Genomic DNA, 27011 nt, shown 5'->3' on the forward strand with positions numbered 1-27011 from the left:
CAATTTTAAAATTTTTTCATGGGACATGGGCAGGACTGACTAGGCCAGCATTTTCATTGCCCATCCCTAAATATCCTTGAGAAGATGGTGGTGAGCTGCCTTCCTGAACCGCTGCAGTCCATGTGGTGTAGGTACACACACACTGCTGTTTGGGAGGGAATTCCAAGATCTTGACCCAGTGACAGTGAAGGGATGGCGATATATTTCCAATTCAGGACGGTGAGTGGCTTGGAGCGAAAATTGCAGATGGTGGTGTTCCCACATGCCTGCTGCCTTTGTCTTACGAGGTGGTCAAGGTCACAGGCTCGGAAGGTGCTGTCAAGGGAATCTCAGTGAGTTCCTGCAGTGCATCTTATAGATGGCACACACTGCTGCTACTGTGTGTTGAGTGGATATTGAAGGTGAGCGACAGGGTGCCAGTCAAGTGGGTTGCTTTGACCTGGATAGTGTGGGGCTCCTTGGGTGTTGTTGGATGTGCACTCATCCAAGCAAGTAGAGAGTATTCCATCACACTCTTGACTTGTGCCATATAGATGGTGGATAGGCTTTGGGGAGTCAGGAGGTGAATTAGTCTCCATAGAATATCCAGATGCTGACCCGCTGTTATAACCACAGTATTTAAATGGCTGGTCCAGTTCAGTTTCTGGCAAATGGTAACCCCAAGGATGTTAATAGTAGGGGTAAAAACAAAAAAACTGCGGATGCTGGAAATCCAAAACAAAAACAGAATTACCTGGAGAAACTCAGCAGGTCTGGCAGCATTGGCGGAGAACAAAAGAGTTGACGTTTCGAGAGCTCATGACCCTTCAACAGAACTAGGTGAATCCAAGGAAGGGGTGAAATATAAGCTGGTTTAAGGTGTGTATGTTTTGGGGGGGGGGGGGGGGTGGTATTGGGTGGGGGGAGAGAAGTGGAGGTGGGGGTGTGGTTGTAGGGACAAGCAAGCAGTAATAGAAGTAGATCATCAAAAGATGTCACAGACAACAGATGTTTAATTGACTGCCACTGCTCTTCAAGAAATGCCTTCCTTGAAGAAGTTCTGTTCATCTCTGCGACAAGATTTCCATATCTCTCTTTTGACTTGCTCACCTTCATTGCTTTCCATTTCTCTCCTGGTGTTTGACAAGGTGTTTACTAAAACCCGCTTTCACAGCCATATCTCCTTTCTCAGTGACTGTCTCCATCTCCGACTTACCCCATGTGGATTTCAAATGAAATTCCACACCTCATGTTTCGAACCCACCCAGGATTACAGGTATCTCCGGGACATAAAACATTTCTCGGACTGCTGTTCCCGTCACATTCTGAGATCCACACTCAGTGCCATGCGCCGCCATATGAACACACTCGATCTCTCCCTCCAGCAGCACCGCCGCACCCTTTTTCAAAGCTGCGCGTGTCCCCAGTTTCATTTTATTCTTCGTCTCATCCGACGCCTCAACAAGAAACTTTTTCTCTTTCTCTCAAGTGCTAAGGAACGCAAGCTCCAACAACTCATCGGCACCAACACCCATCTAGGACCCTCCACCCCTGCCTGTCCCTCCGTCCCCACCCCATCTTCCAATCCCAGCCTCAGCCGTGTGTCCATTATACCCCCTGACCTTCCCCTCTCCGATGCTGAACGTTCAGTGCTCAGCAAAGGACTTAGTTTCATACCCTTACGCCGTCACCTCAATGAATTTCGGGCTCGGCACGATGCTGAACTCTTCTTCCGCCGTCTTCGTCTCCGGGCTCACTTCTTTGGGCAGGAGTCCTCTCCCCATTCAATGGATCCTTTCACCCAGCTCCAATATTCTCCCTCCACCTGGACCCCTCCCTCTGGATTCTTACCTTCTCTTTATCTTTTCATTGAGAACTGTCGACGCGACATTAGTTGTCTCAATTTCTCTGCTCCTCTCACCCATTCTAATATCTCTCTCTCTGAAATTACTGCACTCCATTCTCTCAGGTCCAACCCTGACATTGTCATCAAACCCGCTGACAAGGGTGGTGCTGTTGTTGTCTGGCGCACTGACCTCTACCTCAAGGAGGCTGAGCGTCAACTCGCAGACACTTCCTCCTACCTCTCCCTGGACCATGACCCCACCACTGAACATCAAGCCATTGTTTCCAGGACTGTCAATGACCTCATCTCCTCTGGGGATCTTCCTCCCACAGCTTCCAACCTGATAGTCGCCCAACCTCGGACAGCCCGCTTCTACCTCCTACCCAAAATCCACAAACAGAACTGTCCCGGTAGACCGATCGTGTCAGCTTGCTCCTGCCCCACAGAACTCATTTCTCGTTATCTTGACTCCCTTCTCTCTCCCCTTGTCCAGTCCCTTTCCAACTACATCCGTGATTCCTCTGACACCTTACATCACATCAACAATTTCCAGTTCCCTGGCCCCAACCGCTTCCTCTTCACCATGGACGTCCAATCCCTCTACACCTCCATCCCCCACCAGGATGGTCTGAGGGCCGTTAGCTTCTTCCTCGAACAGAGGCCCGAACAATCCCCATCTACCACTACTCTCCTCCGTCTGGCTGAACTTGTTCTCACACTGAACAATTTCTCCTTCAACTCCTCTCACTTCCTCCAAATAAAAGGTGTGGCTATGGGTACCCGCATGGGCCCCAGCTATGCCTGTCTCTTTATGGGGTATGTGGAACATTCCTTGTTCCAGTCCTACTCCGGCCCCCTTCCACAACTCTTTCTCCGGTACATCGATGATTACTTCGGTGCTGCTTCATGCTCTCGTCGGGACTTGGAAAAATTTATTAATTTTGCTTCCAATCTCCACCCCTCCATCATTTTCACGTGGTCCATCTCTGACACTTCCCTTCCCTTCCTTGACCTTTCTGTCTCAATCTCTGGTGATAGACTGTCCACCAATATCCATTACAAGCCTACCGACTCCCACAGCTACCTTGACTACAGCTCCTCACACCCCGCTTCCTGTAAGGACTCCATCCCATTCTCTCAGTTCCTTCGCCTCCATCGCATCTGTTCAGATGATGCCACCTTCAAAAACAGTTCCTCGGACATGTCTTCCTTCTTCCTTAACTGAGGTTTTCCACCCACGGTCGTTGACAGGGCCCTCAACCGTGTCCGGCCCATCTCCCGCGCATCCGCCCTCTCGCCTTTTCCTCCCTCCCAGAAACATGATAGGGTCCCACTTGTCCTCACTTATCACCCCACCAGCCTCCGCATTCAAAGGATCATCCTCCGCCATTTCCGCCAACTCCAGCATGATGCCACCACCAAACACATCTTCCATTCACCCCCCCCGGTGGCATTCCGTAGGGATCATTCCCTCCGGGACACCCTGGTCCACTCCTCCATCACCCCCTACTCCTCAACCCCCACCTATGGCACCACCCCATGCCCACGCAAAAGATGCAACACCTGCCCCTTCACTTCCTCTCTCCTCACCGTCCAAGGGCCCAAACACTCCTTTCAAGTGAAGCAGCATTTCACTTGCATTTCCCCCAACTTAGTCTATTGTATTCGTCGCTCCCAATGTGGTCTCCGCTACATTGGAGAGACCAAACGTAAACTTGGCGACCACTTTGCAGAACACCTGCGGTCTGTCCGCAAGAATGACCCAAACCTCCCTGTCGCTTGCCATTTTAACACTCCACCCTGCTCTCTTGCCCACATGTCTGTCCTTGGCTTGCTGCATTGTTCCAGTGAGGCCCAACGCAAAGTGGAGGAACAACACCTCATCTTCCGACTAGGCACTTTACAGCCTTCCAGACTGAATATTGAATTCAACAACTTTAGGTCCTGAACTCCCTCCTCCATCCCCACCCCCTTTCTGTTTCTTCCCCCTTCCTTTTGTTTTTTCCAATAAATTATATTGATTTTTCTTTTCCCACCTATTTCCATTATTTTTAAATATTTTTAAATCTTTTATGCTCCCCCCACCCCCACTAGAGCTATACCTTAATTCCCCAACCATCCATTCTTAATAGTAGGGGATTCAGTGAAGGTAATGCCATTGAATGTCAATGGGAAATGGTTAGATTCTCTCTTATTGGAGATGATCATTGCCTGGAACTTGTGTGGAGTAAATGTTACTTGCCACTTGTCAGCCCAAGACAGAATGCTATTCAGGCCTTGCTGTATTTGGGCAGAGACAGCTTCAGTAACTGAGGAGTCATGAATGGTGCTGAATATTGTGCAATAACCAACGAACACCCCCACTTCTGACTTCATGATGGGGGAAAGGTCAATGATGAAGCAGCTGAAGATGGTTGGGCCTGGGCACTACCCTGAGGAACTCTTGCAGTGATGCCCTGGAGCTGAGATGACTGACCTCCAACAGCTGCAACCATCTTCCTTTGTGCTAGGTATGACTCCAACCAGCAGAGAGTTGCCCCCTGATTCCCATTGACTCCAGTTTTGCTAGGGCTCCTTAAAGCCACACTCGGTCAAATGCTGCCTTGATGTCAAGGGCAGTCACTCTCACCTCGCCTTGGGAGTTCAGCTGTTTTGTCCATGTTTGGACCAAAGCTGTAATGAGATCAGGAGCTGCGTGGCCCAAGCAGAACCTAAACTGAGTGTCAGTGAGCAGGTTATTGCTGAGCAAGTGTCACTTGACAGCACTGTCAACGACTCCTTCCATCTCTTTGCTGATGATTGAGAGTTCACTGCTGGGGCGGTAATTGACCAGGTTGGATTTGTGGTGCTTTTTGTGTACAGGACATACCTAGGCAATTTTCCACATTGCGGGTAGATGCCAGTATTGTAGCTGTCCTGGCTAAGGACACAGCTAGTCCTGGAGCACAAGTCTTCAGTACAATTGCTGTAACATTGTCAGGGCCCTTAGCCTTTTCAGTATCCAGTGCCTTCAGCTGTTTCTTGATATCATGTGGAGTAAATCGAATTGTCTGAAGATTGGCATCTATGATGTTGTGGATCTCAGGAGGAGGCCGAGATGGATCATCCACTCGGCACTTCGGGCTGAAGATTGTTGCAATTGCTTCAGCCTTCACTTTTGCACTGATGTGCTGGGCTCCTCAATCATTAGGGATGGGGATATTTGTGGGAGCCATCTCCTCCAGTGAGTTGTTTAATTGTCCACTACCATTCACAACTGGACACGGCAGAACTGCAGAGCTTAGATCTGCTCTGTTTGTTGTGGGATCACTTACATAAGAACATAAGAACTAGGAGCAGGAGTAGGCAATTCAGCCCCTTGAGCCTGCCCCGCCATTCACTACGATCACTTAGCTCTTTGAATTGCATGCAGCTTTCACTGTTCGGCATGTGAGTAGTCCTTTGTTGTAGCTTCACCAGGTTGACGCCTCATTTTTGGGTCTGCCTGATGCTGCTCCTGATATGCTCTCCTGCACTCCAACAAGGGAGAATCTAATCATCGGCCCTTGACATCCAATGGCATTACCATCACTGAATCCCCCACTATCGACTGGGGTTACCATTGACCAGAAACTGAACTGGAATAGAAATATAAATACTGTCGCTACAAAAGCAGGTCAAGGCTGTGAATTCTGCAGTGATTGGCTCACCTCCTGACTCCCCAAAGCCTGCCCACCATCTATAAGACACAAGTCAGGAGTGTGATGGAATACTTTCCACTTGCCTGGATGAATGCAGATCCAACAACACTCAAAAAGTTTGAAACTATCCAGGACAAAGCAGCCTGCTTGATTGGCACCCCATCCACAAATATTCTCTCCCTCCACCACCAATGGGCAGTGGCAGCAGTGTGTACCATCTACAAGATGCACTGCAGAAACTTACCAAGGTTCCTTAGGTAGCACCTTCCCAACCCTTGACCACTACCTTCTGGAAGGACATGGGCAGCAGATACAAGGGAACACCTGGAAGTTCCCCTCCCAGCCAATCACCATTCTAACTTGGAAATATATTACTGTTCCTCCACTGTCGCTGGGTCAAGATTCTGGAACACCCTACCTAACAGCACTGTGGGTGTCTCTACACCACAGGGACTGCAGTGGATCGAGAAGGCAGCTCACCACCATCTTCTCAAGGACAATTACGGATATGCAATAAATGCTGGCTTAGCCAGTGATGCCCACATCCTATGTTTGAATATAAAAAATAATCTTCATGGAACCAGGGTTAATCCCTGGGTTTGGTGGTAATGGTAGAGTGGGGGATATGCCAGGCCATGGGGTTGCAGACTGTGGTTGAATTCAATTCTGCTGGTACTGATGGCCCACAGAGCCTCATGGTTGCCCAGTTCTGAGTTGCTAGATCTGTTTGAAATCTATCCCATTTAACATTATGGTAGTGTCATACAACACAATGGAGGGTATCCTGTATGTGACAGCAGGACCTCGCCTCTGCAAGGACTCTGCAATGGTTACTCCTACCAGTACTGTCTTATTGGTTCCCTGAACACCTGCCACAGACCAAGTCTAGCAGCTGTGTCCTTTAGGACTTGGCCAGCTCGAACAGTAGTTGTACTACTCAGTCACTCTTGGTGGTGGACATTGAAATCCCCTACTCAGAGTATATACTGCGTCCTTGCCACCCTCAGTGCTTCCTCCAAGTGGTATTCAACATGGAGGAGCACTGATTCATCAGCTGAGGGTGGGTGAGGGTGCAATATGTGGTAATCAGCAGGAGGTTTCCTTGCCCATGTTTAACCTGATGCCATGAGACTTCATAGTGTCCAGAACTGATGTTGAAAACTCCCAAGGCAACTCCCTCCCAACTGTATACCACTGTGCTACCATCTCTGCTGGGTCTATCCTATCGGTGGGATGGTAATAGTGGTGTCTGGGACATTGTCTATAGGGTATGTTTCTGTGGGGTGACTCTGTCAGGCAGTTGCTGTGGGACAGCTCTCCCAATTTTGGCACATGCCCCGAGATGCTAGAAAGGAAGACTGCAGGGTCAACAGGCCTGGAATTGCCAATGTCATTTCCGGTGCCTAGGTTGTTGCCAGGTGGTCCATCCAGTTTCCTTCCTCTTTATAGGCTTTGCAGTGGTTTAATACAATTGAGTGGCTTGTTAGCCATTTCAGAGGGCATTTAAGAGTCAAGGACATTGGTGAACCAGGTGGGTTTTTACCAGCTCCACCAGCTGCTGTGGTGGAATTTGAACTCATGTCCCCGAGCATTAGCCCGGGCTTCTGGATTTCAAATCCAGTGACATTTTCTTTTTTTGTCCATTCTCGGGATGTGGGTTTTGCTGGCTGGGCAAGCATTTATTGACCATCCCTAGTTGCCTTTGAGAAAGTGGTAGTGAGCTGCCTTCTTGAACTGCTGCAGTCCATGTGGTGTAGGTACACCCACAGGGCTGTTAGGAAGGGAGTTCCAGGATTTTGATCCAGCAACAGTGAAGGAATGACGATATATTTCCAAGTCAGGATGGTGAGTGACTTGGAGGGGACCTTCCAGGTGGTGGTGTTCCCATCTATCTGCTGCCCTTGTCCTTCTATGTGGTAGTGGTTGTAGGTTTGGAAGGTGCTGTCTAAGGAGCCTTGGTAAATTCCTACAGCACATCTTATAGATGCTGCTACTGTGCGTCAGTGGTGGAGGGAGTGAATGTTTGTGGATATGGTGCCAAGCAAGCGTACTGTTTTATCCTGGACAGTGTCCAGCTTCTTCAGTGTTGTAGGAGCTGCACTCATCCAGGCAAGTGGGGAGTATTCCATCACACCCCCTGTGCCTTGTAGATGGTGGACAGGCTTTGGGGAGTCAGGAGGTGAGTTACTTATTGCACGATTCCCAGCCTCGACCTGCTCTTGTAGCCACAGTATTTATATGGTTAGTCCAGTTCAGTTTCTGGTCAATGGTAAATCCTAGGATGTTGATAGTTGGCGATTCAGTGATGGTAATGCGATTGAACATCAAGAGGCGATGGTTGGATTCTTTCTTGTTGGATATGGTCATTGCCTGACACTTGAGTGGTGCAAATGTTACTTACCACTTGTCAACCCAAGCCTGGATATTGTCCAGGTCTTGCTGCATTTGGACATGGACTGCTTCAGTATCTGAGGAGTCGCGAATGGTGCTGAACATTGTGCAATCATCAGCGAACATCCCCACTTCTGACTTTATGATGGAAGGAAGGCCATTGATGAAGCAGCTGAGATGGTTGGGCCTAGGACACTATCCTGAGGAACTCCTGCAGTGATGCCCTGGAACTGAGATGACTGACCTCCAACAGCCACAACCGTCTTCCTTTGTGCTAGGTATGACTCCAACAAGCGGAGAGTTTTCCCCCGATTCCCATTGAGCCCAGTTTTGCTAGGGCCCCTTGATGCCACACTCCATCAAATGCTGCCTTGATGTCAAGGGCAGTCACTCTCACCTCACCTCACCTCAGGAGTTCAGCTCATTTGTCCATGTTTGAACCAAGGCTGTAACGAGGTCAGGAGCTGAGTGGCCCTGGCGGAACTCAAATTGTACATCAGTGAGTAGGTTATTGTGAAGCATGTGCCGCTAGATAGCACTGTTACTTCCGTTACTTTACTGATGATGGAGAGTAGACAGATGGGGTGGTAATTGGCCGGGTTAGATTTGTCCCGCTTTTTGTGTACAGGACATACCTGGGCAATTTTCCACATAGCCAGCTAGATGCCAGTGTTATAGCTGTACTGGAACAGCTTGGCTTGGGGCATGGAAAGTTCTGCAGCACAAGTCTTCAGCATTATTGCCGGAATGTTGTCAGAGCCCAAAGTCTTTGCAGTTTCCAGTGCCTTCAGCCTTTCTTGATATCACATGGAGTGAATCGAACTGGTTGAAGACTGGCATCTGTGATGCTGGGGATGTCTGGAGGAGGCTGAGATGAATCATCTGCTCGGCACTTCTGGCTGAAGATTGTTGCAAATGCTTCAGCCTTATCTTTTGCATTGCTGTGCTGGGCTCCTCCATCATTGAGGATGGGGATATTTGTGGAGCCTCCTCCTCCAGTGAGTTGTTTAATTGTTCACCACCATTCACGACTGGATTTGGCAGGACTGCAGAGTTTAGATCTGATCTGGTTGTGGGATCACTTAGCTCTGTCTATCACTTGCTGTCTGGTACGCAAGTAGTCCTGTTTTAAAGCTTCACCAGGTTGACACCTCATTTTTAGGTATGCCTGGTGCTGCTCCTGGTATGCCATCCTGCACTCTTCATTGAACCAGGGTTGATCTTCTGGCTTGATGGTAATGGTAGGGTGGGGGATATGCCGGGCCATGAGTTTACAGATTGTGTTCGAGAACAATTCTGCTGCTGCTGATGGCCCAAAGCGCCTCTTGGATGCCCAGTCTTGAGTTGCTAGATCTGTTCAAAATCGATCCTATTTAGCACAGTGGTAGTGCCACACAATACGATGGAGGGTATCCTCAATGTGGACGCGGGACTTCGCCTCCACAATGACTGTGCGGTGGTCACTCCTATCGATACTGTCATGAACAAATGTATCTGCTGCAGGCAGGTTGGTGAGGATGAGGTCAAGTATGTTTTTCCCTCTTGTTGGTTCCCTCACCACCTGCCGCAGACCCGGTCCAGCAGCTATGTCATTTAGGATTCAGCCAGCTCGGTCAATAGTGGTGCTACTGAGCCACTCTAGGTGATGGTCATTGAAGTCCTCCACCCAGAGAATATTCTGCGCCCTTGCCACCCTCAGTGCTTCCTCCAAGTGATGTTCAACATGAAGGAGCACTGAATCATCAGCTGAGGAGATCGGAACATGGTAATCAGCACAAGGTTTCCTTGCCCTTGTTTGACCTGATGCTATGTGACTTCATGGGGTCCAAAGTCGATGGTGAGGATTCCCAGGGCAACTCCCCCCCAACTGTGCCGCTACATCTGCAGGGATGGTGATGGTGGAGTCTGGGACATTATCTATAAAGTATGATTCTGTGAGGATGACTACGTCAGGCTGTTACTTGACTAGTCTGTGAGATTTTGGCACTAGCCCTATGAAGTTAGTAAGGAGGACTTTGCAGGGTCGACAGGGCTGCAATTGCCGTTGAAGTTTCCTAGGTTGAAGCCAGGTGGTCTGTTCCGGTTTCATTTCTTTTTTGTGTCTTTATAGTGATTTATTATAACTTTGTGGCTTGCTAGGCCATTTCAGAGGGCATTTAAGAGTCAACCACATTGTTGTGGGGGTCTGGAGTGACAGGTAAGGATGACAGATTTCCCTCCCTAAAGGACATTCGTGAACCAGCTGGGTTTTTACAACCATCAACAATGGTTTCATGGTTATCATGGGACTTTTAATTCCATATTTTTTTAAAATTGAATTCAAATTCCACCATCTGCCATGATGGGATTTGAACCCAGGTCCCCAGAGCATTACCCTGGGTTTCTGGATTACTAGTCCAGCAACAATACTACTACACCATCACCTCCCCATTACCACCATGCCACTGGCTTCCCTGGAGCCTTTTCACTAATGTGCTGCTCAAGGAAGCTATAGACGTTTGCTCCATGTCTCTATATCATTGCAATCTAGACATGCCACCATTTTCTGAATCTATTCATTGAGTGTATTAACTTTGCAACTCATGCAATTGAGTTCAACTTTAATGACACCATGTATGCCCAACAGATGGTGTTACCATGGGATCCCCTCTAGAGCGAGGTCTCGTAACACTTTCCATGAGAAACGCATTTTCAACTGGATAACCCCTAACCTTCTACCCCTTGCACATTTCTGATACGTAGGTGACACGTTTACTATAATTGAATCTGCAACTGCATATAAGAATTTCCTTACACACCTTAATGTGATCCAACCTACCCTCAAATCCACCTTTGAAATGGAGCAGTCTGAAGAGCTCCCTTTCCTTGGCGTGCTAGTTGAGAAATCCACTAATGTGTTCTCTACTGCTTTATACCACAAGCCCACCTCAATTGGTTAATATATGTGTTGGGATTCCTACTGATCTATGTGCTACAAGATTGGCTTTATCAGCAACCTCACAAATAGGCCGAGCCTTTTACTCACCTTGCAAGCTGGATGCCATAATAGGGCACATTGAAGCTATCCTGCAGGATGATGTCTATGCTGATCAGATCATTGCTCGCTGAGTATTGCACATGTTCACAAATGGGCCTAAGACCACCACTTTCAGACCTGAAAAGCGTCTAGTTACACCACAAATTACCTTGGTGATGTAAAGTATCTCAAAAATTTAAGCAACAGGTGAAGTTAGCCATTTCATGCTGCTACTATGCAGTAACAACACGAGTGGTATTTTTCACTAACAGGATACTGCCATGAGGCCAAAAGACATTCTGTCTACCAAACAAATGAGTAATGTGGTATATGAATTTCTGGTGCAATGCCAGGTACGTAGGCCATAAGTCCCAATGACTGTCTCTTCAGCCGTTACCAATAGGCAGAGTACTGAGCGAACTTAACCAGCCCATGTTTCAAAATTCAGAACAATAATATCTAACATTAGATGTGATTCTGTAATTGGACAGCACTTGCTGAACTATCACAAATATGCCAGGAATTGCACTAACAAACCAATTTAAGATTATCAGTTGGGCTCACGATGTGGCACACTTTTGTTTGCTAGAAGCTACATGTTTTCATATGCATTGTCCTGTACGCTACGAGCATAAGAACATGCCCAGGCATTGTGCATTTTTTGAATTATGCAAAAGCATGGGGGTCAGTAGTTCCCTTCGTCCATTCTCCATGGCAACAGCTCAACCAATCTGAGTTGACATGCCAACCAATCAGCACCTTTATCTCATGCAGTATAAATTGTTGCTCCCTTTGAAATTCAGTATTCTTGCATCTCCTGATCAGTGCAAGATGAAAATCTTCGATAGCCTGTCTCTTTTAACAGAAATAGTTGTTGAATTTCCTGGATAAAGTGGGAGCTGCATATTAGGTTATTCCACAGACTGGCTGAAACTGCAGATGTCTTCTGCATTATTCGATGGAATGGAGGCAGAATGATAACTTTGTTGACCACTGGCAATGCTGTCCCTGTGGCTGAAGTTTTGGATATTAAGGGTGCTATAGTGGTTAGTCTGATCAATAAGGGAGGGATTCTAACCTGAGGAGCACATGGGCTTGGAAAGAGCTGGGGGCTTCATTCCTGGGAAAATGGTAGGCCATCAAAAAGCCAGCTTAGCCTCTCCAACTCCTGCATTTACCCTCAAGAGAGGCAGGTTGCCTATTAACTAATGTTAATCACAGAAATACACTGATGTTTCAACACAGCTTTGACTTTAACGTTGGAACCTCAGGTTTAAGGTTTCCTAACTGACCAGTAAAAGGGAGGCAAGAACACAATGTAACTGAGGGGGCTGAATCAACTTCATCGAAATATTGCAAGAAATAACCAGTACATACAGTTTCTTTCTTACCTGCATATGAGAAAGGGTTGGTGAATGTTTACTTTCTACACTTTGGAGATTTTCTGAATCACAGTAGGGTAGATGGTGCCTTGGCTGCCTGAGCCTGAATCACAGCATCACAGAGAAGCAAACCTGAGTGCCCACTCATTCTAACTGGCATCATTTCAGGCAAAGTTGACATAATTACTGACCCTAGCAAAGAAGCAATCGGTCAGCCATCCTATGCATTTGTGGGCAGCCGGCTGCGAGATCCTAGCTATGTGTTTGGCAAAGCCCTGAGATGATCGAGAAGCTAACAGAGTGAGGATGGTGCTAACTTTGACAGATAATGGTAAAATGTGGTTGCTAGATCCAGCAAGCAGCAGGTTTTCTTCTAACAGGCTTCAGCTGTTTGACACCACCTGAGGTGACAACCTGAGCCTCTTGGAGAACTGCTGCTTGGATGCATCAAAGAATCACAGCCTCAGCCTGAGCACCCTATGTTGCAGGTAATGTCCCCTACAAACTACACACCTGTGCTGATCACCTCTCTGCTGTCCAGCTACAAGTATTGCTGCTGGCACTGCTCCTGGTCATACTGGTCCTTGTCCATGGTTCAGACCTGGACAATATCCAGGCTTGGGCTGACAAGTGGCAACAAACATTCACTCCACACAAGTGCCAGGCTGAATCCTCCACTATCAACGCCCTGGGATTGCCATTGATGAGAAACTGAACTGAACTAGCTATGTAAATATTGTGGCCACAAAATCAGGTCAGAGGCTAGGAATTCTGAGGAAAGTAACTCACCTCCTGACTCCCCAAAGCCTGTCCATAACCTGCAAGGCTCAAGTAAGGAGTGTGATGGAATACTCTCCGCTTGCCTGGATGAGTGCAGCTCCCACAAGAGGCTGAACAGCATCCCGGACAAAGCAGTCCACTTGATTGGCACTCCATCCACAAACATTCACTCCCTCCACCACTGACGCACAGTGGCAGCAGTGTGTACCACCTACAAGATGCACTGCAGAAACTCACCAAGGCTCCTTAGGCAGGACCTTCCAAACTCATGACAGCTGCAAGCCAGAAGGACAGGGGCAGCATTTGCATGGGAACACAATCACTTGGAAGTTCCCCTCCAAACCACTCAACATCCCGACCTGGAAACATATCGCCGTTCCCTCACTGTCGCTGGGCCAAAATCCTGGAACTCCCTCCTTAACAGCACTCTGGGTGTACCTACACAACATGGACTGCAGCTGTTCAAGAAGGCAACTCACCATCATCTTTCCAAGGGCTATCAGGGATGGGCAATAAATGCTGGCCTAGCCAGTGACGCCCACATGCCATGAATGAATATAAAAAAACTTTGTAGTGTTCAACCAAGACTTTTACATATTTGATGGTTAGGTGATGCTGCAGCTCTCACTTTTCTACTTTTATGCTCCTAATGCATTTTGGGTAACTTATGTGAATTTGCTTAGCAGGAACTGGGCTGGGGCAGGGGCAGGGGCAGCAGTTAAGATAGAGCAGGAGACTTACCCACTGGCCTTCTGCCACAGCTCCATTGGCTGCAATTTTAAATTTCAGGCAGCAGGAACATGTACCTAAAGGTCTGAATTTTTATCCTCAAGGTGGGTAGCGGAAGTCAGGAAGATTTCCAGCTCGGCCCACCCGCCTCGGGCAAAAGTGTCCACAAAGGCGGGATCTTCATTGTCGGAGGGCGGCGTGGGCTGGGGTTGGGCCAGCTGACCCATGAAAAAGTTTGGAGGCAGAAGCTGCTGGGTGTGGAGGCGAGCTGTTTAAAAGCCATGCCTTGTTGCAGTGGAACTTCGTCCCAGTTAAAACAAAAGTACAAAGGCCCTTCAGCCCTCAATACTCATTTTCCCTCACCTACACCAGATGGACTGCAGCGGTTCAAGAGGGAAGCTCACACCACCTTCTCAAGCGCAACTAGGAATGGGCAATAAATGCTGGCCCAGTCAGCAAAGCCCACACCCGTGCATGAATTTAAAAAAAACCCTCTACAGACTCCCCATGCCCCATCCATGCCACCTCATGTCCCCCAACCACCCATTTTATCCCCTCATATCCCATGCCAAGCTATGCCCTTCCACCCATGTCCTATGGCCCCTCATGCCCTAATGCCAAACTCTGCCCTTCCATGCAGCCCCATCGCCCTTCATGCTCCCAATATCAAGAAATGGCACTTCCATGCCCATTAGCCCACTATACACTGTATAGAACTAATGAGCCCTATAGTGACAGTAGGTTGTGTAAAAAAGGCTTTCAAAAAGTAATTCATTCATAACTTCCTACTATGGTTAAAAACAAAGTCATTTTGCTTAGAAGACAATAAAAGTGTAAATCATACAGACCTGTTAAAGTAAAAACAAGCACAAACCTTTGATACCATGTAACCTTGTGTAAGTAAACATTGTGAAATCGACTACAGTGATCAGAGAGTCTAAGCTATCAATCAAGTAATGTTTTTTCCTGCTGCATAGCTGTTTCAATAAGAGTAATGGTTGTCTGGGTTCTTAGCCAAGCCTCATTATGTAGGCCTGGCTGAAAGCCCAGGCAACCATTACTCTTGTTGAAACAGCTATGCCCCAGGTAAACCATTGTTTGATTGGCAGCTCAGACTCTCTGATCTCTGCAGTCAATTTCACAATGTTTATTTACACAAGGTTAAGTGGTATCGGGGTTTGTGGTTTTTGTTACTGACACTTTAAAGGGTCTGTATGATTTATACTTTTGTTGCCTTCTAGGTGAAATGACTGTTTTAAAACTTGTTTATGAATATATTACTTTTTTAAAAGCTTTTTTCATACATGCTAGTGTTGCTATAGGTTCATTGGCTCTACACAGAGTATAGTGGGTCAATGGGTATTGAAGAGCCATAGCTTGGCATTGGAGGTATGAGGGGGCCATAGCGGGTGGGTGAAAGGGGATAGCTTGGCATAGAGGGCATGAGGAGCCATAAGGGATTGGTGAAATGGCATAGCTTGACATAGAGGGCATGGGGAAGACCTTTGAACTTATCTTTTAAAAGGTCCCCCCATGCAAAGCAGGGGTCACAACTCCTCTGAGTGGCTGTGAACCATGACTGTTCATGGTCCATTTGGACCATTGGCCTAACTCCAATGAAATTGTGGAGGAGCAGGATATGCCTATCTCTGCAATGGAGTCGGCCAAGTCAGGAGCCGGCGTGGACTTTTGACAGGAACCAGCTCACACCCTTTAAAGGGACTCCCAAAAAACAGTTAGATTTTAAACCAAAATAAAGATAACTACAAGAGTATGAAGGCATAGTAGGCTAAGGTGAACTGGAAAACTAGGTTAAAAGGCAGCACAGTAGAGTTGCAGTGGTAGACTTTTAAGGAAATATTTAATAATGCTCAGAAAGGATTTACCACAGTGAGAAAGAAAGGCTCTTTGTGAAGGATGCATCAACCGTGGCTAAATAAGGAAGTTAAGGATAGTATTAAGTTGAAAGAAAGAGTGTACAAATCTGCAAAGATTAGTTGTAGGTCGGTGGACTGGATATCTTTTAAGAACCAGTTAAGAATGAGTAAAAATGTAATAAAGAGGCAAGCATCCAGATGTCATCAGGCACTCGCGCAATATTTTGGTCAGTGGGCATGCGCGTGAGTCGGCAGCATGTCCGCCAACAATTAAGAGGCCTAGTAAGGTCATTCATTTATTAATTAAAATAAATTTTTCCCTGCCCGTCCGATGTTACGGTTGGCGGTGGGCGAATCGGTTATGCGGCCTTTGCGTTTTTGAGGAAACCTCATCAACCGGGGGAAGGGGGACGTGGAATAAGGCTTCCGATAGAAATTTTTTAAAAAATAAAAATGTTTTGGAAGAATTTTTATACTCTATATATTCTTGTGAGGGAGTCTGATGTGGGGGCATTTTTTTTCAGAATTTCAAACTCTTTACTTTTGTATTTAAAATTCTTCAGCTCCCTGGGGCAGCTCTCTGGCCATTAATTGGCCTGCCAGCGTGAAATCATGGTCGGGGCCGATCGCGGGCAGCGGACTGTTTCGCGGCTGCTCCCAGGCCTGCCCACCGCGCCTGCCTGACAACCCGAAAATTCTGCCCTTGAAAATGCCCTTGATGATGGTGAGGGATGAACTTAATACAATCACCATCGCCAGGGGAAGGGCGCTAGTGATACTATTAGATCTAAAGGCTGGCAAGTCCCCAGGACCAGATGGCCTGCATCCTAGGGTCTTAAAAGAAGTGGTGGCACAGGTAGCAGATGCATTGATTATAATCTTTCAAAATTTGTTAGATTCTGGAAAGGTTCCAGCATATTGGAAAATAGCTAATGTAATGCCTTTATTCAAGAAAACAGGGAGGCAGAAAGCAGAAACTATAGGCCAGTTAGTCTAACATCTGTCATAGGGAAAGTGATAGAATCCATTATTAAGGAGGTTATTGCAGGATAATCATAATCACAATTTGATCAAGCAGAGCCAACATGGCTTTGTGAAAGGGAAATCATATTTAACTGATCTCTTCGAGTTTTTTGATGTAGTAACATTCAAGGTGGATGATAGGGAACCAGTAGATGTGGTGTCCTTAGATTTCCAAAAGGCATTTGATAAGATACCACACCTACACAAGATAAGAGCACGTAGTGTAGGTGGTAACATATTAGCATGGATAAAGGATTGGTTGACTAACAGGAAGCAGAGATAGGGATAAATGGGTTTTTTTCGGATAGACAAGCTGTAATGAATGGAATATCATAGGGATCAGTGCTGGGTCCTTAACTATTTACAATCTATATCAATGACTTGGATGAAGGGAGCCAATGTATGATAGCTAAATTTGCCGATGACACCAAGATAGGTAGGAAGGTCAGGAGGAGGGAGAGAGTCTGCAGAGGAATATGAACAAGTTAAGTGAGTGGGCACAAATTTGGCTAATGGAATATAACATGGGTAAATATGAACTTGTTCACTTTGGCAGGAAGAATAGAAAAGCGGTATACTATTTAAATGGAGAAAGATTGCAGAACTCGGGGGTACAGAGGGATCTAGGCGTCCTGGTATATGAATCACATAAAGTTAATATGCAGGTACAGAAGTGATTAGGAAGAGAAATGGAATGTTGTTGTTTACTGCAAGAGGAATGGAATAAAAAGTACATCTGTACAAGGCCTTAGTGAGACCACATCTGGAATGCTGTGTGCAGTTTTGTTCTTCTTATTTTAAAAAGATATAATTGCTTTAGAAGCAGTTCAGAGAAGATTCACTGGACTCATTCCTGGGATCAAGGGATTGTTTTATGAAGAAAGATTGAAGAGGTTAGGCCTATACCTATTTGAGTTTAAAAGAATGAGAAGTGATCTTATTGAAATGTATAAGATCTTGAGGGGACTTGATAGGGTGGATACCCAGGGGATGTTTCCTCTTGTGGAGGAGACTAAAACTAGCCAGGTCAACCATCATCTTATTGAATAATGATGCAGGCTGGAAGGGCCTGCTTCTATGTTCCTATATTTCCTATGTTCCTGTAGCCTGGGAAAGGGGTCAGGAATCCTGTAATCTGGACTTGCCTGCCATTTTTAAAGGGCTCCTGAGTCAACCTGACTTGGCGAAAATCCATGCCAAAGTTGTCAAGGTCCTTCTTTAAATGACTATGCAGATTGGATCCTGATGATGTCATCAGGAGTCGAAAGCCATTTTGATATTGGGCTGAGTGGATAAGTGGATCTCCCCTTTCCCGCCACACCGAAGCAGGCCATAGATTGACATCTGTTTAAATATTTCCAATTCATCAGCAGGATGCCTTTTTTGGTGTCAGGATATTCATCCCCTATATTTCTATGGAAGAAAGCCAAAATTTATTCTTAAAATTCAAATTATACACCATTATTTTTCTGCTTTCCTATATGCAATAATACAAACTTCCTTGATGATAAGGGAAGTCTCTTTTATGAGGGCACTTTGTCCTTATGATTTTTTTCAAAATTGTCCTTGGTATGTGAGCACCACTGGCAAAGCCAGCAATTACACTCTATCCCTCCCATTGAAAAAGTGGTAGTGAGCCACCTGGTGGAACACCGCCAGTGCTTTTTTTTGTAGTGGCAGTTTGATCCAACTGAGTGGCCAGCTAGGCCATTTCAGAGGGCATATATGACACAAACACATTTCTGTGGATTTGGAGTCACATGTAGGCCAGACTGGGTAAGGATGGCAGATTTCCTTCTCTGAAGAGCATTAAGTGAACCAGATAGGTTTTTACAACAATCCCATGGGCTCATGATCATTACTAATGGAACCCACATTTTATTCCATCTTTACTCATTAATTGAAATTAAATGGCCCCAGCTGGTGGGATTTGAGTTTATGGTCTTCGAAGCATTAATCCAGGCATTTGGATTTCTAACCCAGTAATATTACCATTATGCTCTGCTACCTGTGAATGTGAATGCAGGAAAGAATTATTGATTTTAGTGATGCATTGAATGGGGAATTTCAGTCCCCATATGGACTGCAGCACATATTGGGATGTTTGCAAGTTATTACACATCATTCCATGGTGCAAAATAACAGTGACAATAACCATAACTGATCTTTAAGAGCAGGTATAAATATGTTTGTAATATAGAATTTGCCACACTTTATGCAGTCTAATTAGTTGCAATGCAGCATCCAGAATCTATTTTTCTGTGTCATTATCTATTCCTTATGGCAGTTAGCTCAACTCTTATGACCGTTCTCAGCCTGGCTGTGCCATTCTGCTGCATGCAGCTTTGCTGACTGCGGACACACTACCTGGCACATTGAGTTTGTGCGTCAGCATTCTACGTTAGAAATGAATGAAAAATCAATCTGTGTGACTGCAGTGATAGCACTGTCCACTCTAACCTAGTTTCTACCTTCTCTTCAATATTGCTACTTCAAGTGATGCCTATGTTTGAAATGGTGAGTTGATTTGTGTTCTATTGTCATGTTTCAGTTCTATTTGAATGATAAAACTAAAATGCTGCAAAGTGTTTTCTGCAGTTCTGAGTACATGCCTGAATGCAGTGTCGAAATGTTTTCTGATACTTTTTTATCGTAATCATTCTTCTAACCCTCGCTGTTTCATACCAGAATTAAAACAATATTAACAGAATTAAATTGCAAATATTGTATGACTAATGCTAGAAACAGGACAGTTTTTATTCTTTCTACAGCCTGAATGTCTTTCTTAAATAATGTAGAAACTGTTTTTAAGGGTTGGTCTGGTTTTTGTTCTCAGTAACATATGAGTCAATGTTGCTACAAAATTGCATATGTTACAAGAATTGGATTTTTAAGTACACATTCCAATCTTAATATTTGTATCTGTTCTTTAAATTCCACTGCGGATTAGCATAATTAGCACTGTGTATTTGACTGCAGTGTGCTCAAGACAATTTGCAGCTGCTGAAATCTCTGCTCATTTATTCAATTATCCAAATTCCTTTAGTTTTTCCCACAGTGAAGTGAATTTCTGCAGCCACAATGATGACTCCTCTGCTGTTACTTACTCTGGTGTCTGTCTGCTGGGCTGATTCTGATTTTAGCCAGAACTCCACTGAGTCAAAATACTTCAGGACGGTCTACATTGCAGGTAAGATGATCTATGCAAAGTATTTCTGTCTTTGCTAGGTAGTGTGTATAGGTCTATTATGTTAGCCCACTTATTGAATTCACATATAATTCCATATGAATTAACACATCCTGCTTAAAAGATTGAACACAGAGAAGACATAAATTTAATTTATTCAATAAATGTTGACAATTAATGTATACTTAAGTGTATATTAAATACAATTTCGTATAAGTTATTAGAACTGTTGATTAATGCTTTTTTCAAACTTGCACTCTAATTATTCTCACGTATGCCCAATAATTATTCCATTTATATCTATTTAATATTGCAACCAGCAGATACCAAGCAGAGCTCTCCCATCTGGCATATTCTGTTAAATTAATATAGCACCTCCCTTCTCCACAGCAGTTTCTCAGTTTCTGGCAGTTGCTGATCTCTCTTACCAGCTGTTGTTTCTTTGCCTCCTGTGACTGTCTCATATATAACAGAAACCATGGCCTTGAAGTTACACACTTCATAGGGTCAAAAGATGTGCAGGATTCCCAATGTCTGTTGTTATACAAATTCCTCCTGTGTAAAAAATTCTATTTATATACCACATCTCTAAGAAGCATCCTAAACTGTTTTATATAAAATGAATTACTTTGAATTGCAGTATGTTGTCAAGTAGGCAAACATGGCAACTGATTTGCACAAATCCTGAAATGAAAAATGAGATGAACGACTAATTAACCAGTTTTCTAATGATATTAGTTGTGGGATGACTGTTGGCAGATAATGTAGGAGAACCCATTGGACCTAACATATGAACATACAAACATATGAATTAGGAGCAGGAGTAGGCCATTCAGCCCTTCAAGCCTGCTCCGCCATTCAATAAGATCATGGCTGATCTGCTTGTTACCTCAACTCCACATTCTGCCTATTCCCGACAACCATTCACTCCCTTGTTGTTCAAGAATCTATCTACCTTTTCCTTAAAAATATTCAGTGATGCTGCCTCCACTGCTCTCTGGGGAAGAGTTCCAAAGATTCATGACACTCTGAGAAAAAAGATTTTTTCTCATCTCTGTCTTAAATAGGAGACCCCTTATGTTTAAACTGTGTCCCTAGTTGTAGTCTCTCTCATAAAGGGAAACATCCTTTCAGCATCCACCCTGTCAAGTATCCTCAGAACCTGAAATATTTCAATAAGATCACCTCTCATTCTTCTAAACCCAAATGGATACAGGCCCAGCCTGTGCGACCCTCATGAGATAACCCCCCCCCCCCCCATCACAGGTATCAGTTGAGTGAACCTTCTCTGAACTACTTCTAATGGCTTATATCCTTCCTTAAATAAGGAGACCAACCCACTCACTCAACCTATCTATATCCCATTGCAGACTCCTTGTGTCCTTTTCACAACTTTTTCCTACCTATCTTTATGTTATCAGAAACTTTAGCATCCATGCCTTTGGTCCCTTAATTCAAGGCATTATTGTAAATTGTAAATAGTTGAGGCCCCAGCACTGATCCCTGTGACATTCTACTCATCACATCCTGCCAACCCAAAAAAGACCCATCTATCCTTACTCTCTGCTTCCTGTTAGCTCCTCTATCCATTCTAATATGTTACCTCCTACACCATTACCATAATACCTTTTTGAATAATGTTCCGTGATCATTAACATATACCTGAACCAGTAGAATAGAGAAGCAATCTCTTGGACCCACAAAGCAGCCTTGGGCTCTCATCTTGGATGATGTGGTCAGGATTTTGAAATTACAGCTTAACCTGAATTACTAAACCAAATAATAAGACAGGATCACATGTATTAAAGAAGAAATGTCAGAATTAGCAGCTAAAATTTGTTAATTGCTTGTTAATAAGAATCTGCAAACATTGTGTTGAATTTCATTGGTTAACAATAATAGAAAACTTGCAAGAAACTTTCCTAATAATTCTAGGAAAAGTGGTGTTCACAATCAACTGACAGGCTTTACAAGGCATGTGACATTTTGCTTTTTGCTGATGGTAGCCACTGTTCAGTAAATAGCCAGCACTGATTTTTTCTGTTGTTTTGTTTTTGTTCTCATTTTAATTAGTTTTACAATTTTGCCATTATCACCCTTTCCTTTCGCTCCTATTGAATTAAATTTCCTTATCTTGTGCCAATATTCAATTTTCCGGTCAAAAAGTCACAAGGCATGGATCCTGCATTTATATAGAGCTGAAAAATGCTGAACATACTCAGCATGGCAAGTAATATTTGTGGAGAATAAAACAGAGTTAACGGTTTGGATTTAATGGAAGCAATGAGGGTCTCGCCTGCTGGTTGGAGGACCACTCAAGCATTTAACTGAACAGGAGCAGGCCTTCTCTGTGATGAAAGACCCCAGGGGCAGAAGTCTCGATTGCCGAGCGCTGCTGGCCAATCAGAGGCTGGCAACCCTATTGAACGGCAGCTTCACTGGAGAGCCACCCACCCAAGGCCTAGTATCGTCATTGGATCCCAGGCACAGATGTGTGATGGCAGGAGGGTGATCAAGGGCTGGGGATGGGTGTGGTAGTACGGGGGATGGCCCTCAGTGTTCCCACACCCCCAGGTCCCTCGATCAGGCATTAAGTGCCTTTGAACGGGAGACCCCCTGCAAGGTGGCCTGCAGCCATATTCCAGCATCGAATTGTCACTAACAACTTACACATCATTCCCCTTCCTTTAAGCCCCCCATGGGCAACATCTGCAACATTTGACAGTTAGTTGTGCAATGATGTATTGAAAGGAAGTTACTGAAAGGAATAATTACCTATTCTGTCATAACTAACTAGATCAAGTTCCCTGCAAGAAACAACAGAGTTAAACCAGCTTTTACTATATGTTTGGTTTCTCAACGATGAGTTCTTAATTGCATTCAACACCTCTGCAAGTCCCCATCTGCAGTCCAAGACATTGCACGACCATAAGGATAACACCTTCTCAACAACTAGATAGATTGCAGCCAGCAGCACAAATTAGATATGTCAGTGAAAGATTCACTGGAGCTCACATTTTCACTTTGTGATCTTTCTGTTCTGTAAGTGGGAGGGTGGCTTCTGGTGGAACAAGATTTACACTACACCAGAAGAATGAGTGGTGATCTTATTGAAACATATAAGATCCTGAAGGAACTTGACAGGGTAGATACCAGGAGGATGTTTCCACTTGTGGGGAGACTAGATCTAGAGATGCAGTTTTAAGAATAAGATGTCTCCCTTTTAAGACTGGGATGAGGAGAATTTTTTTCTCTGAGGGTCGTTAGCATGTGGCGTTCTCTTCCCCAGAGAACATCAGAGTCTAGGCCATTGAATTTATTTAAGGCAGAGTTAGAATTTTGATAGACAAGGGAACCAAGGGTAATAGCGGCACATAGGAAACTGGAGTTGAGACCACAACCAGATCAGCCATGATCTTATTGACTGGTAGAGCAGGCCCAAAGGACGGAATGGCCTACTGCTGCTCCACTGTTCCTATGTTCCTACACTATGTGGCTCATATCCTCACTGAGGTGACCCCTCTAATGAGCCAGAGCTAAGTGCAATTAGGAATACATCAAATTTGAAATTATTGTAAGGCAAATTATTGGGGTCCTCAGGTAACACTTTTGCTATTGTGGATCAGTCTTGGGGTACTTTACAATATGCCTAAGAACAGATCAAAAAGCCTGCTGCATGTTACACAACATTACAAGAAAGAGAGATAAGAGAGTCATTCCACTGATGTGACACCGGCCGGGAATAGATGAAGAGGATAATGAAGCTAAGCAAAAGTAGGATCTTAAAGGCGATGATCAGATGTAGGCCTTAATTAACCAATGTTTTTTGTTTACTCATTGAATTACATGTCCTCTATGGTATAACATAATTAAAAAGCAGCAAGCCATAACTTCCTTTCAAAGTAACATGAATAGTCAAGGTTATTGGTTTGCAGTTCTTAAAACAAAATTGATGGAATGTTGGAACATGATCCTCAAAATATTGGTAAAAATCTTAAAACTATATGTATTAAAATGGAATTTGACATATTCAGTCACCGTAGTATTCCTTCTCCATTAAAAAACTTACAACCTGGGTTTGAAAGTTGCTTATAGTAAACATTCCAGGCAGAAAATAATAAAATAATATTTAGTCTCCTCACCATTCTTCCTAAAAGCTGACACTTTCCGGTCCTCACTCAAAACATGCCTGTCTCCATTCCTTCATGCCGAGTTAGAACCCAGACAATGTTCTGTGAATGTAGGAAGATGACTTATTATTTAAATGGAGAGCAAGTTCAGAATGCTTCAGGGCAAAGGGATCTGGGTGTCTTCATGCATGTATTGCTGAAATTTAGTATGCAGGTACAGCAGGTAATAAGGAAAGCAAATGGATTTTTGGCATTTATTGCTAAAGGGATAGAGTATAAAAGTAGGGAAGTGTTGTTGCAATTGTACAAGGAATTGGTGAGACCGCACCTGAAGTACTGTGCACAGTTTTGGTCCCCTTACTTGAAGAATAATGTAGTTGCATTGGAGGCGGTTCAGAGGAGGTTCACTAGATTGATTCCAGAAATGCGGGGCTTGTCTTATGAGGAGAGATTGAGTAGTTTAGGCCTATACTCGCTAGAGTTTAGAAGGATGAGAGGAGATCTAATTGAGGTATATAGGATGCTAATGGGAGTAGACAAAGTAGACGTGGAGCAGATGTTTACCCTTGTGGGGCATTCTAGAATGAGAGGCCGTAGCTTAGGCTAAGGGATGGTAGATTTAAATCAGGAGGAATTACTTTTCTCGAAGGATTGTGAATCTGTAGAATTCACTACCTCAGAGTGCAGTGGATGTCGGGATGCTGAATAAATTTAAGGAGGAGATAGACAGATTTTTAATTAGTAATGGGTTGAAAGGTTATGGGGAGAGGGCGGGAAATTGGAGTTGAGGCCGAAATGAGATCAGCCATGATCGTATTGAATGGCGGGGCAGGCTCGAGGGGCTGAATTTTCTACTTCTGCTCCTAGTTCTTATGTTCTTATGTATGGTTTACTATGCACCTACTACGTCCATGCTGGCACATTTGGGGCTGCATAGTATGGAGCCCTGTATATGAGTTCACACAGAAGAGGAAGTAAAATAATAGTTCACTGATGGGCATCCTATTGTATTTGTGTAATGCACAAGACGTTTAAGGTATTTATCATGGCACCTCACTCTGTTGCCCTGTTATGCCTCATGCAGTAGTGCTGCATGGGCAACCTCATGTCCTACTCCTAAGTGATTACATTATACTGGGAGAGGCAGGTGTTGTTGCTGACTGGGAGTTCTGCTGCAGAGCTTTCTTGGATTGATACTGATGAGAATGATTTATATTCTTCTGCAGCTGGTTCTCGACTGGTTGGTCTGTAATTAGTCAGTGACCTGACATCCACCCAACTCTGACACAAAATAAAAATAGGAAACTAAAAAAAAAGGGTGTGACTTACTCTAGAGCATTTTGTCCACAACAATTTAATAATAAGCTATGTACAGCGAAGGCACAGAATGATTATGTTTCAATTCAGCTTTGCAAGAATATTTTGGCCTTAGCAAATCTCTCAGCGAAACAGCAAAAATAACTGAAAATGATGGGTACAATGGGAAACCAGTAGAATCACTGTGGAATTTCAGTGCCTATATGTTATAACATTAGGGATATGCAATAAATGCTGACCTAGCCAGCGATGCCCACATCCCTTGAATGAACAAATAAATGGAACAGATATGCATCAAGGAAAAGACGTGCATTTGCTGTATCCTCACTTACATGAGAGACGGCTCCATGTCAGTGACCATTTTTCCTTTTAAGTTCTACCACTCATCCTCTAGTGGCAAGCATCCTCTGAAACTAATTTATTTTAGAAATAGAACAAAATGTACTTGAACTTACAGGAACTCTTGCATATGTACTGTCAACATGCAGCATACTTTGTATGACCATATATTTGTACTGTACAGTTTAATGTTGCTGATATATTGTAACCATAGTAGTTTAAACATTGACAGTGATGCTTCATTATATTGTTCTACATGTACACAACTACATGTCTAGGTATCGCAACCTGCCTCACTACATATATATGGAATTCTATAAAATGCACAACAGCTTTAGCCCCTGACCTGGATATTTTTCTTCAGATCCAAAACCTTTTATTATATATATCCCACAGAGATTACTGGATAGAGCTCTCATCTCCTTGGCTCCATTATGCCATTCCTGGCAAATCAAATTCAGCTGAAGGGGAGGTTGGATTTTCTTGTGGTTTGTCCCACTGCACCACCCTAACATTGGTAAGGTTGGGCACAAACCTTATTAACATGCTACTTATATCTTTTCCTTTGTTCTCACTTCTTCCAGAGTCATTGGGTGGAATCTTAACCGCTTCCACCAAGGTGGCTTTGATGGCAAACTGGAGGGTGTTGGTTCGGAGGGTCAAGCCAATCTAACTGGAGGCAGTTGGAAATGGCATGGGCTAACTGCCTGACACCAGCAGGTAGCCAATTTGCATATATGCCCATTTGTGGACAGACTTGGAATGCCACTGGTGTTGGGAGGGGCAACGGACAGGCCACACACAGGGGCCAAAGTCCAGCAGCTGTCTGGCGATGGCCTACGAGCAGGTGGCCGGGGAATCCCCTTTACTTACCCACCCACTGGAGGTGCAGGGATCAGCATGCAATGGCTGTGGCTATTTGGTGCAAATTAAGAAACGGGGAACAGAGTTTTGGATAACCTGCAGGTTCTGATGGGTAGAACATGGGAGCCTGGCCAGGAGTGTGTTAGAATGGTCAAGTTTAGAGATAACAAAGGGGCGAAGTTGGGTGATGTTGAGGAGGTGGAAATGGGCAGTCTTAGTGATGGAACTGAACTTCTCAGAAGAGGATCAAGTTGTGCTTCTAAGGCCTAAAGTGGGAGCCAACCCTGCTCCAGTGAGTGGTGCAACCCTGGAGTTGCTTTTTCTGGTGGCAGCCAATCAACAGACTGCTCCTGAGGCCAATTGAGCATGATAGCCCACCCCTCCACAGCGAACAGCCAAATCAGAAGACCAGCAGCTCATCAGCCACAGCAGCGTTTCCACCAGCACAGGCCATTACTAAAGTTGATTCAA

At 44.7% G+C, this 27011-nt stretch overlaps 1 protein-coding gene across 1 annotated transcript in view; it reads left to right on the forward strand.

Annotated features, from left to right (window-relative positions):
- The window catches only part of hapln1b (hyaluronan and proteoglycan link protein 1b), a 125990-nt gene that overhangs the window by 49190 nt on the left and 49789 nt on the right, over positions 1-27011 (forward strand). Inside the window, exon 2 of the mRNA XM_041186902.1 lies at positions 19750-19893. Within this exon, the coding sequence (XP_041042836.1) occupies positions 19785-19893 (109 nt within the window). The 5' untranslated portion in view covers positions 19750-19784. The remainder of the gene's footprint in view (positions 1-19749; positions 19894-27011) is intronic.

The sequence above is a fragment of the Carcharodon carcharias genome, chromosome 4 (assembly GCF_017639515.1).
Source record: "Carcharodon carcharias isolate sCarCar2 chromosome 4, sCarCar2.pri, whole genome shotgun sequence".
In the NCBI taxonomy this organism is placed as follows: Eukaryota; Metazoa; Chordata; class Chondrichthyes; order Lamniformes; family Lamnidae; genus Carcharodon; species Carcharodon carcharias.